Below are 12,748 nucleotides of genomic sequence, written 5' to 3' on the forward strand. Positions count from 1 at the left end.
GTTAAGTCTCATCTTAATCAAGAAAATCCTCTATTTCAAAATCCAGAACAGAAAAAAGCTTCCAGAATTCAAGGACTGTTTTCCTCTGCTGCAGAAGTGACTTTGCCAGGTACTTGTGGAAAAAAATGAAAAGGCAGCAGAGAATAGCTGGCATGTGACTGGGAGTAAGGCTGAGGCAGGATCAGGAGTGGGTGTGTGAAACATTGGCCACCACAAGCAGTGAATGCGCCACTTTGCTCAGATTAACCCCCAAAATGAAGCTGCCAACATGGGGTGCACAATGGTGAAGCACAACTGCAAACTTCAAGGAAGATGCTCCTTTTAGCTCCTGTTTAATATTAGTCAGATATTAAACACTTATAAACTTTTAATACAACAAAGCAAGTACATGCAAAGTTACAAATATAGAAAATATAAAGCACATGCGTATTTCAAATACCACTCTGTATTCTTATACAAAACTATTCAGTGCACATTGTAAGCCTAAGGACCACACAAAAGGGTTTCCTTTAAGTGTTATTAAGTATTTAGTACCTTACAAAAACAGGTAATGCATTAGATAGTTCAGATGTTAATCGCTCTAACCAAAATTTCTAATTTTGTCATATGCAATATATATATATGTATATATATATATATAAATTTTTTTTTTTTTTTACATAGGATACCCACAAAGTGCAAGCCAGTAATAGCAGTGCAGAATAGTAATGTAAATCTGCTAGGTGACAATATTGAACAACCCAGGGAATAATTTTACCTTACTTAAATAATGGTAACAGAATTGCTTTTTCCACTTTGAATGGATCATATTCCTACGATCTCTAACCTATTTTTCTTTTGGAATGCCTCCCTATTCTTTGATTCAAAAGCCAATTCCAGAAACTAAGGACCTGAATACCGTGTTTTTTATAGCTGCTGTTTCCTCTATGTTAAAATCTCCTGGCTTCATCCAAACAATGTTAAAATCATTCTGCTTTCCAGGTACACAAACAAAAGAGATTTGCTCTCAGTGTCCAGAAGGTAGTTTAATTAAAGTATCTTCATTATCTATAGTTTACATTACTAAAGAAAAGAATACCACATAAAGGTGCTTTAAACATCCAAAATGGGAGGCTGTCTCCGAGGGCACCTCTTCCATATGCTGGAAATTTTTAGTCTCAGAAGCCTTTCATATTATGTTAGTTATGTTCATTCCCTGTGAAAATGTCCTCTGCCCTGAAGTCTAGTGTTGCACGAATATCCATTCTTGATGCAATAGCTGCTGTGTAACCCGTACTGCAAAATGCAAAACATCCTTACAGTTCTCTGCAGACACAGGACACATGCTTTCCACCGGGTTGAGCCTGGGCCCACAAGCTAAGGATTTCTAGTTTTATTTTTTGAATGAATATTATGCATCCTCCTTCCAGATTTGGCAGAAATGCTGTCTGAACAGGGAAATAGAGTCAGGTTTTCTTAAAACAAATGAGGAAATTGCTATAAAATCACTGCTAAGATGGGGCATTAGTGTACTGAGCTCTAGCTGGAGAAGGAGCTGGAGGTATTTAGGCAAAGGTATTTGAAGACTGCTTTGAGAATTGTTTTAGCCTCAATCTGTTGCACTAGACAAAAAATAAGCCTAGATCAACCAATGATTATTTGCTGTTACACTTTTACCAGCTCAGCACTAGCGTTGGCCTATGAAGGATTAAATCAAATGGGGCTTGAATAAATAGCATTTCAGATCTACTTTCCATTTCCCAGTGCTGTAAGTGCTAAGGGTATTAACCTACAGGTGACGAACAGAGAAGCAAGAATGAGACACCACCACTAAAGGGCTGCAGGTAGATACCCCCTCCCCCAACCTGGTGAAGATTAAGATGATGAAAACAGGAAGGCCTTCCTCATCCCACTATGAGGAAAATGAGGAAAGAGATGAGGAGGATCACAGGAGGGGAGGAGAAAAGGATCACACTTGCCCCTCTTTGGTAATAAGCCTCGTATTCTCTCTGGTACTGGGTGATGCACATCTGCTCCACCACACGCTCCATCATCTTGATGTCCGTCTCAGTGAAGTTTTCCCCCTTGGTGGTGGTGGTAGTGACCGTGTGCTGCTTGACTGTGATGTTGACACAGTCATGCACGAAGCTGTTCTGGTTGTTATACTGATCCACTGGCCTGTAGTATACCTGGTTGGGGTAACGGTACATGTTTTCACGATAGTAACGGTCCTCATAGTCACTGCCAAAATGTATAAGGGGCCTGCTCATGGCACTCCCCAGCATGTAGCCACCAAGGCCCCCTACCACCGCCCCAGCTGCAGCAGCTCCTGCCACATGCTTCATGTTGGTTTTTGGCTTACTGGGCTTCCACTGATTATGGGTACCACCACCTTGACCCCAGCCTCCACCACCATGGGGCTGTCCCCAGCCACCACCGTGGGGCTGACCCCAGCCACCACCGTGGGGCTGTCCCCAGCCACCACCGTGGGGCTGACCCCAGCCTCCCCCTCCCTGGGGTGGATAGCGGTTGCCTCCAGGACTGCCCTGTCCTGGGTATCGGCTCCCCCCAGTGTTCCATCCTCCTCCAGGCTTTGGTCGCTTCTTGCAGAAGCCCATGTCACTCCACGTGGCCACAAAGAGAACCAGGATCCAATTGGCTATGTGGCTTTTCACCATGATGACTTATCTGCAAAATAAAGAGGGTGTCAGCATTGTGTGTTTATGTTGAAAACACTTAACGTCTGCAGCATAATGACTGCATAGCAGTGGCATCAGCTATAAATGTTCTTGGTCATATATGTTCTTCACATTCCATGTCTGTTTTGCAACCCTTACAGCAAAAGTAATTGTAGGTAAAGGGTTAACACAGCTCTTTCTCCTTCTCTCAGGACAAATTTGACCTTAAGATAATTTCTGGCTCTGTTTCCTAGAAACTTGATAAAGGTGGAATGCCAGCAACATTGCTTATGATAAAAATAACCTCTGGTTGATACATTGTATCTAAACTGGAAGAAACTATTAACACCTGGTGGGTTTGCCATAGCTTTGAGCTTCTCTGAAGTAGTGATTTGGGCTGTTATGAGGGATATGAGCTCCTGGAACCTCCCGGGACCCTGGCATGGCCCCTATGGAAGTGATTCTAATGTCCAGTTAGGAACACCCCCAGGTAGGTGCTGAAATCATTAAATCATTTTCTAAATAGCTGGCTCATGTCCTCTTTCCTCCCGCAGGAATGTAAGCTGGAAATGTCTCTTTTGTTCACTGATGTCTCCTCAGGGCCTGGCACAGAGCATATACACAATAGATACCTGTTAAGTGAAGGAATTAATATCCTCTGAACATACAAATGCCAACAAGAATTTCCTCAAAGAAATTCTCAATACAATAAATTTTTGGAAACAGGAAATGTGCAAGATTCTGCAAGGCCACCTATAAATTCATTTTTCTCTCTACAGACAGAAACAAATGGGGCTGTTCAAAATGGGGTAAGGAAGGCTGTGTTCACAAGCTTTGCAGTCACTCACTCACTGAATGAGTCTTAGTTCAGCATTTAATGGTTCGTGAGTGACTTATTTTCTCCTAATTTTTGGTAGAAAAGACACATATCTTATATGAAAGGGCTAGCGTGGCTTAGGAATAAACAAAGTATCCTGCATGATAATTTATGAACCTTTGCAGAATGTACACTCATCAATTAAAAACCTCCTTTCAGATTGAAGACCTCATTCACCCTGGGTGCTTGGTGCCAAGAGCAGAGATTAAAGACATACAGTAGAATGATCATTAGTTTCTACTGTACCCCATGTCAAACCATATGCTCCAAAATACCATGTGCCACAAAACCAAAAATGGCATACGTTGTAATGCTGATAGTAGTCTTATCCCCAGCACTGGGACACCTTCAAATAAAAACGGCATCTAATATTATAAAATTATTTTTCATAACCTTCAGAACTAAAGACTAAATTGGATAATATTCAGAGGAAGACTGATTAAACAAATAAATGAATTAACATCATGTTTGTTTCTACTATCACTATTGAAATGTCTTGGTGTAAATAAAAATATATTTTAAAGTTATAAGCCCAGCTAAACTGCTCAGAATATGCCAATTAGGATTTTTGGAGGCTCTTTTGTGTAAGGTCAGAGGGACAGGGTCCTGGGATATGCTGACTGGCCTCAATCTCGCATCCACATCTCCTGGCACTCAGTCTTCTGCAGGTCTGCTTCCCTGATCTATTTTCCATTTGCTAATGGGGCTCAGCTCTTGGCTTCCAGGCTGCTCACAATTCTGCTCAAACACCTCAGGGAATTCTGGAAAGCTTGGTGTTTGACGTGGAAGATGAAAGACTGGAAGAATCGAGGTGGCACCCAGATTTCTGGATTGGGCAATTGTGTGGACAGAACACGGAAGGTGGAGCAAGTCTGGAGGGAGACAAATGTGGTGTGTGGCTTTGGCAATGCCATTATCAAGCTACAATGCCATTATCAAGCTGCCTACTGGGACAAGAGATACCAGTAGGCAGTTAGCTTGGTGAGTCTGGAGCTGAAGAATGACCATGGACTGGAGATACAGGTAATAGGGCATAAGGGCCACGGGCATATGTTGCTGATCAGTACTTTAAAACTGAATATTAAAGTTGGATGATCATAAACTATATTAAGACAAGATCATTTTAAAATCAGTTGAGAACAACAATATCAACATTTAATTATAAAAAGCATAAAAATTAACAACTACATTTTGAAGCAGAGAATCATTTCTAAGGATAAGGACTCAAAACTTAATGAGACCTTGGAGAATCTTTCTGTTTGTGATAAAATAAGGAAGATCTTATATTATTTAATCCAAACTTCTCACTCTACAAATTAGCCACCAAGATTCAGAAAAGTCAAGTGACATATCTGTGATTACAGTGTTAATTAGTGAAACTGCTAGGAATAGAGACTAGGTTTCTGAATGTCTGGCTGTGCTACGACACTTCATATAAGATGCTCTCAGAGAACAGTCAGGTTGTGGCCTAACACTCTGGCACATTTCAAGACACTAAGTATTTGACAACAGTCAATACCTATTTATCACTAAGAAAAATACTCTTAGTAGACTAGGAATAGGAGGTAACTTCCTTAACTTAATAAAGATTATATAACTAAAACAGCAAACACAATAAGTAAGTTTTGAATGTAGTCCCTTTAAGATCAGAAACAAGACAAGGATGTACACTGCCACAGGACTGGAAGTCCTTCCAATGCCATATGCAAAGACAAAGAAGTAACTGGTGCAAGAACTCCAAGGAAAGAGCTCCAGCTGACATTATGTGGAACTAATGTGATCATAAACATAGAAAATTCAACAGACTCAACAGAGGTAACACGAGACAACTAGAGGGATAGGTTGTGGGATACAAGATTGGCCTACAAAAATCAGCATTTCTCTATACCAGCAATAATCAACTAGAAAAAAATTAATAAGATAGTAATAATTTCAACCCAAACTATAAAGTATCTAGGATTGACTTAAGACTGGGGAAAGAAAAATTGAACATTAGTAAAGAACAAAGAAGATGATCTGTAAACATGGAAAGGTTTTGGTTGGAACAACTTAGTACTATAAAGATATCAATTACCCCCAAATGAACTTATAATAATAAAATGACAATCAAAATTCCACCTGGATTTTTTGAGGAATTCAATAAACCCACAAGAGGTAAGAAATGTCCACAGGTAGCAAACTCAACCTTAAAAAAGAAGAGAAAAAAGGAGAGAATCTACTGTTATCAGACATTAAATCCTATTACAAAGTCATAGTAATAAATATGTAATAAATAGGGTAACAGTCTAGAAACGGACCTACAGATCAAAGGAAGGAGAATAGCAAGTTCAGATATAAACCCATGTATATATTCTTTAGTACAAACCTGATAAATGATAAATCGGACACCACAAATCAATGGAGAAAGAAACATTTGTTTAGCAGATGCTTCTGGGAAACTAGAGGAAAATAAAACTAGGACCCTAACACCACATGCAAAAGCAGACTCTAGAGACCTAACTCTGAAAAGTAAAAGTTTTATGAATTAAAAATCTTTGTGGGATGGATTGCCTTCCTATTAAATTATAAAAACAGATGTTAGAATCAATGCATTTAACAAATATTTATGGAACAGCTAGTACGTGCCAGTTTTTAAAGAAAAAGAAAACTTGACGATAAACCATAGGAGAAATGGAGAAAAAAGTTACTGTACAATAGCCATTGATTAGTTTAACAAATATTTGTTGTCTTCTAAGGGTCTAGCATTGTGCTGTGGCTGAGGACACAGTGGTGAGTAAGATGTTTAGTTTGTGGGTTCAAGCACTAAGGAACATAGGTATCTGGAACCTGAAAGACAGTGGGAAGCCATTAAAGGGTCTTAGGAGAATAACATCACAGGATCTTTTTCTTTTTTTTAAGGAAGTTCACCCTGTTGTGTAAGTAGAAAATTTGGGGGGCAAGAAAGGAAATGGTGAGACCACTTATAAAACGATTGAAGGAAGATGGTGGTGTGGCCTGGGACTGTGCCAATGCAGTTGAGGAGCTGTGAAAAAATGGGATGTATTTTGCAGAAAGAACCAATTAAGCAGATAGAGTGGATGGAGAAGTGAGAGTTGATCAGGTTTGTGGCTTTCATAGCCAGGCAGATGGTGGTGATGCCATCTGTTGAAACAGAGGAAACTGATGGAGGGCCATGCTTGTGAGAGAAAATAAAGTTTTAGTTTGGACATACTAACTTTGCTACATCTATGAGCCATTCAAGTGGGAGTATCAATTCAGGCAATTGTTATAAGAATCTGGAACTCAGCAGAGATAAACACTTGGGCAGCTTCACCTGAGAAGTGCTGTTAATAGCCAAGGGAATAAAGGATCGAGATTCAAACTCCAGTATTCTGAGTGAAGGGCTCACACTCTTAGCTATCCAACCTCCAGCAACATGGGTGCCAAAAACCAAAAGAAAATACCACCAAGCTGATTTTGACAGTTTAGTAAAAGAAGAATACACTGTGACCAATAAGGATTACTTAGGAATACAAGGATGGCTTGAAATCACAAAATCAAGTAACCTATTAGTAGGTTAAGGAAAAAAACACAAAGATGCTCTGATGTTGAAAGTTTTCAATTAAAATCTACATACATTCCTGATTTTTTAAGGTTAAGCTGTTGAAAAAATTTCCATAGAACTAGAAAGTAATCCCTTTCCATCATCAAGAACAGCTATCACAGACACACAGCCCACACCCTACCTTAACTGAAAGAGGAAAGGCATTCTCCTTAATATAATGAACAAGACAAGAATGCAAGCAATTGTTGCTATTTTAGACTGTTATGGAGGTTCTAGCCAGGTATGATTTTCTTTTTCTTTTTTTTTTTTTTTGCCGTACGCGGGCCTCTCACTGTTGTGGCCTCTCCCGTTGCGGAGCACAGGCTCCGGACGCGCAGGCTCTGCGGCCATGGCTCACGGGCCCAGCCGCTCCGCGGCATGTGGGATCTTCCCGGACCGGGGCACGATCCCGTGTCCCCTGCATCGGCAGGCGGACTCTCAACCACTGCGCCACCAGGGAAGCCCTTTTCTTTTTTTTTTAAATTTATTTATTTTATTTTTGGTTGCGTTGGGTCTTTGTTGCTGTGTGCGGGCTTTCTCTAGTTGTGGCAAGCAGGGGCTATTCTTCGTTGCGGTGTGTGGGCTTCTCATTGCGGTGGCTTCTCTTGCTGCGGAGCACGGGCTCTAGGTGTGCAGGCTTCAGTAGCTGTGGCACACGGGCTTCAGTAGTTGTGGCTTGCAGGTTCTAGAGCTCAGGCTCAGTAGTTGTGGTGCACGGGCTTAGTTGCTCCGCGGCATGTGGGAGCTTCCTGGACCAGGGCTCGAACCCGTGTCCCCTGCACTGGCAGGCAGATTCTTAACCACTGCACCACCAGGGAAGTCCCAGATATGATTTTCTATCTGGAAAATCCAGGAAAATCATCCAAAATTGTGTCCTAGAATAAATAAGTGAGCTTATTAAGGTGGCAGCTTTTGAAATCAACATATAGAAGAGTGAATACTCAAATCAGTTGTAATTATTTAGAAGATTTAGTGTGGAAAAAAAATCCCACTCATAGTGGCAACAAAATATTCAAAATATCTAAGATTTAACCTAAAAATAAATAGACCTTTTAGGAAGAAAGCTGGAAGACTGGAAAAAAAGAGAAAGACAGATAATGTTTTTGGTTGGGAAAATCAAGACTGAAAGATACCAATTCACCTCCAAATAATCATAAAGTCAACACAATTTCAGTCCTAATTTAAAGAGGATTTTAAGGAATATGATGAAATGATACTCAAAATTAAGAAGACTAAAGAAATTATTTAACAGGAAGAAAATCTAGGGTATACTTGGCCTGCCAGGTACCAGAATGCATTGCAAAACTAAAATAAATAAGATCATGTGGCATTAGTGCATGAGCCGAATGGCAGAGCAATGGAACTAGAGAGAAGGAACAAAAAAAAGATCCATATATTATGCCATTCATCCTATTCCCATGGGGAATACATGGGACTAAGAGCCAGGAGGAACTTGTCCAGTGGTCATGTGTCAGGGGCCAAACTTCTGATACTTAAAACATGTTACACCCTTGACACTTAATTGGTTAAATTGGGAACTGGCACACCAAATAGTCCCCCTACCCCCGACTGCCCCGGAAAAATTTCCTGTCTTTCCTGAGCTAAGTGGAACTCATGTGTCATATTTTTATCTTTTGAGGTCATTGCCCCTTAAAGAGCCTAATGCAAGCTACTCAAAATTTTACAAACCGCTCTGGGGTGGGGGTTTTTCACTGGCACTGAGGCCTAGCCCTGGACTGAATAGGGCAAAGGGCCTGAACCTGATCCATCCTCAGAATTATGTGAACAGCTTGAAAAAAAAGCAACATTGCTAGAGCCTACCCTATACCCCAGGAGAATATGGTTAGAAGAAAAAGGAGGAACAAACAGAAAATTCTTCCAAATGTAAGAATTACTACACATGCTATTCACTCAAGGATTATTTTGCTGCAGCCATCACAGCTTTAGATACAGGCATGTTTTGAATGTTTCACATGCAGCAGTTCACAACTGATAAAGCTGGCTGCCTTGGAAGAGGAAATAAGATCCGAAAAGAGAGACTGGAATAGATAAATTAAAACTACAGCTTGGAAAAACTGTCATCTCATAAAACCTTTTGTCAGTGTTAATTTAGTGCAGAAATGTTTGTAATGTTACTGCTTTTATTATACTATTTTTAAAATGGTTGCTTCCTTACATAACTCAGAATGATTCTAGAGAAAGCCCTTTCCCTGCAAAATCAAGATGATTTTACAAGAAAGGATGGTATAATAGGTGTGGGTTACATATATAGATCCAAGTTGCCTCCAGAGCAAGGATTTGTGACCACAGCCTTTCGAGGACCTTATCTTCTGTGACAGTTGGGAACTTTCAACCATCACAAGACCAAAGGGATTCCACAGGGTACGTACATCTGCTTTGGCTCAGCTAAGTTGGATTTGTGTCCCTGGGAAGACAGAATGCTTCGGCTTGGCTGAAACTGTTCAGTTTTCAAATATATTCAGGAGTCCCTAAAAAAAAAAAAAAAAAAAAAAAAAAAAAAAAAAACACAGAAAAGAAAACACTAGAATTGATAAATAAATCTAAGAACTGATTCTTTAAATGAAAAACCCAATATATAAATTACTAAACCACTTATATATCTACTCAAGGAAAAAAACAAGATAATATTTGAAAAAAAGAAATGAGGTCAGCTCAAAAAAGCAGCAGCAAACATGACATTGAGCTCTCCCTCTCCCACACACAGAAAGCTGTGGGTCCATTTCCTTAAAAAAATTAACTATGAACTATTTTAAAGATGTTATTTAGAAAAGCAATATATCAACAAGAAAATTAAAATAACCTGTATTTCTATTAAAACTTCATTTTTATTCAGATTTTTCACATATACATTAATAAACTGCATCTGAGTAAGTAGATGCAGTTTAGTAATCTGTACTTTGACTTGTCAGTTTTTTCCAATATATCGCAGACAGGCTCCAAAATCATGACTTGATGGTTACACAATGTTCCTTGCAGTTAATGTGTCATGATTTTCTTAGCTGCTGCCCTGCTGTTATACACTTAGGTTGCTTCTCCGTTGGGTTTAATTTTAGATCATTCTGAATGTGTGTGCATATGGCTTTTTTTTCCCTTTCCTGTTGTTTCTTCCATTGCAAGTAAATTCCCAGGAGTGGGGTTTCTGGGTCTTGGCTTAAATGCATCACCAGATTGCTTTTCACAAATTTCACACAGATTCACTATGTCCCCAGTGCAGTGTGACTAGGAAAAGAATAAAGGTATACATACCAAAGGTCAGTTTTACACAAACAGTTAATCTTGGCAAACTCCTGAAATAGGTATAATTTCCTCTAGCGTATGAATGGACAAAAGGAGGATGAGGAAATTAGGTAACTGGTCCCAAGATGTGAAATGATTAGTTGCAGAGCCATCTTTCTAACCCCAAAGCCCTGTCACCTCCCAGGATAACTGAATATGCAAATTTCTAGGCAACCTTCCAGCAGTGGTTGCTATTACTGTTGTTTTTGCTAATAGCTGCAAAATGATAATCCAGACTTACTTTAATTTGCATTGTATTCTATAAACGATCATCATTTCACCATTTATCTTTTATAATCTCGATATTCTTTCACAAGTATGAAAAATTTGTGTCAGATAAAAACCATATACAAATCACATCCTAGCTCTGCTTTCTTTCCCTTTCTGTTTAGTCCTTTTTCATTGTAAGAGCTCCTCAGTGTTTGGGTAGGTAAAATTGTTCCTTTTCATTGGTGATATTTTTTTTTCTTCTTCAAATCTGAGACAGCTGTTGATTTTTCCAGAGATCTGACATTTTTATTCAATTTTCTGTTCCTATTTTTTCTGATAATTTGATTTGTGAAAATCTTTAATTCTATTCTACCTGGATTTTTTTTGCAAGGAAAAGGGAAACAATTCAAATGTTCAGCATGCTGGGAACTGCTTATTAAACCGTGATTGCTCTAAGCACAGGAAAATAACTCGGCCATGAGATGAGGATAATCATTATCAGCGAGGTGAAACTGCATTGTGTTGTGTACGAACTGGAGAAGAGGAAACTGCAAAACAGAAGGCAGTGGCTTTGAGATGGTGAGGGTGGATGTGATGGTGGTGGGCTTATGATTTCAAAAAATCTATTTGCCACTGCTGATACAAATAGAAAAGGACAAAAACGAAAATGGACTGCAAAAATGGACTTCTTCCCGTTGTTCAATAATCAAACGTGAAGGTGCCACCCATACCAGCGGAGGAATGTGGTTCTCCGAGGGGCGCTGCCCGGCCCTGATCCCCGCTCTCGGAGTCCCCCCGACGGCCGAGTTCTCTCCTTCCACAGGGACAGTCGAGACGGCGAAAAGCAAAGCCTGTGAGTCCACCACACATGAGCTCGCAGGAGACACTCTGCCGCCTGCCCCTGGACATCTCAGGCCCGGGAGCGAGGGCGGGGTCGCCCCAAGACTCCGTCCGCCGAGGCCGGAAGCCCAGCTCACGCCAGCCTGTGCCGGTCCCCGGGGGTGCCAGAGACCCGCCCGCTGCTGCGTCCCAGGCACCGCCCGGCCGCGTGATGGCAGGCGGGGCCCCCTCTGGGGAGGAGGTCGGCGGCGGCGGCTGGGGAGGCCCCCAGACGCCCCGGGACTCCTCCCTAACGAGGCCCTGGACTCGGGTGGTCGGCCGCGTCCCCTCTGGGTATCGGGAGGGCCCAGACCCGCGCCTCTCCTTGGTCCTCCTCGCTGAGCGCCCCAGCGGAGCCCCTTTGCGGCCCTCGTTGGGTTCCGCGCGCCCATTCCCCGGACCTGTGGCCCCCTTGCCGGCGCTACTCGCCCATCCCACTCCCGCCGTGGACTTGCCTGGGAGGGGGTCAGACTCCTCGACACTACCCCCAACCCTCCAGAGGGGCCCCGGCCAGCCGCGGCCCCCGCCCCCATTCCGAGTAAATGGAGCTCGCCTAACCAGGAGGGCAAAACCAAGCCACGGCGTCCGAAAACCAACGAGCTCGCTGGGTAGGCCTGACACGTTGCGCGCCCTCCGGAAGCTCCCCGCCCTCCTCACTGTCAAGGTCGGCCTCCCGCCCGGACCCGGCCGTGCGCCCTCGCGCCTCGGCCCCAAGGCAGGGGTTCTGACTGCCGGCCTCTGCGCCCACGGCCCCAGCTGGGAGGTTAAAGGGCAATGCGGCTGTTTACCTGCCTCTGCGGGAGAAAAGAAGCTCGCAGCTCGGCGGCTGTCAACGACTGGCGGCGAGGGCCGGCGTCAGCGCCGGGCAGAGGAAGAGACGCGGGGGCGGGGCCCGGAGGCGGCTGCACGCGCCCGGGGTTTACGCGCAGAGGCTCAGCCCTGCCAAGCAAGCCCGGGAATCTGAGTCCCTGGGAAAAACGAGTTGGGATTCGCTTAGACGCGTGCGTCAACTAATATCGCCTCCCCGGCTGGCTCGTCACTCCTTGAAGTTGCTTATTGACTATAAAAATCATCTTTAAAGGAAAATTCGGCCCAAAGCCCCAGCTCCACGTTACGTAATGGAGAACACGAGAAATTGAAAGATTAGGGAATGAGAAAGCAATTTCTGGATCTTTGGTAACCAGAAATTTCTAAAGAGGAAGAAAATTCTGCTACACTGGATTGAGCCCAGTTTGTGAATTTACA

The 12,748-nt window shown here is 42.4% G+C and overlaps 1 protein-coding gene across 3 annotated transcripts; it reads right to left on the reverse strand.

The window, feature by feature from the left end:
* Nucleotides 1-315: 315 nt before the first annotated feature.
* PRNP (prion protein (Kanno blood group)) lies at nucleotides 316-12,390 on the reverse strand. 3 transcript variants are annotated; one of them, XM_082670503.1, is made up of 4 exons: nucleotides 12,292-12,390; nucleotides 9,508-9,606; nucleotides 1,959-2,667; nucleotides 316-1,275 (listed from the first exon to the last, which is right to left on the reverse strand). In XM_082670503.1, the coding sequence occupies exons 3-4, from the start codon at nucleotides 2,655-2,657 to the stop codon at nucleotides 1,189-1,191; spliced, it is 786 nt and encodes a 261-aa protein (XP_082526629.1). In that variant the 5' UTR covers nucleotides 2,658-2,667; nucleotides 9,508-9,606; nucleotides 12,292-12,390; the 3' UTR covers nucleotides 316-1,188. The 3 variants fall into 3 exon arrangements, with proteins under 3 accessions (XP_082526629.1, XP_082526631.1, XP_082526630.1); XM_082670505.1 differs by having other exon boundaries at nucleotides 316-2,667; XM_082670504.1 differs by lacking the exon at nucleotides 9,508-9,606 and having other exon boundaries at nucleotides 12,292-12,380.
* Nucleotides 12,391-12,748: the final 358 nt, after the last annotated feature.

This window comes from Grampus griseus (assembly GCF_964374135.1).
Source record: "Grampus griseus genome assembly, chromosome: 14".
Lineage (NCBI taxonomy): Eukaryota > Metazoa > Chordata > Mammalia > Artiodactyla > Delphinidae > Grampus > Grampus griseus.

Excerpts from the sequence above, each read along its gene's own strand:
- PRNP (XM_082670503.1), bottom strand. The coding sequence starts at position 2,657 with ATGGTGAAAAGCCACATAGCCAATTGGATCCTGGTTCTCTTTGTGGCC. Across the intron at positions 1,276-1,958 it reads AGGCTTATTACCAAAGAGGG|TACGGGTTACACAGCAGCTA; the intron begins GCAAGTGTGATC and ends TGCATTTTGCAG.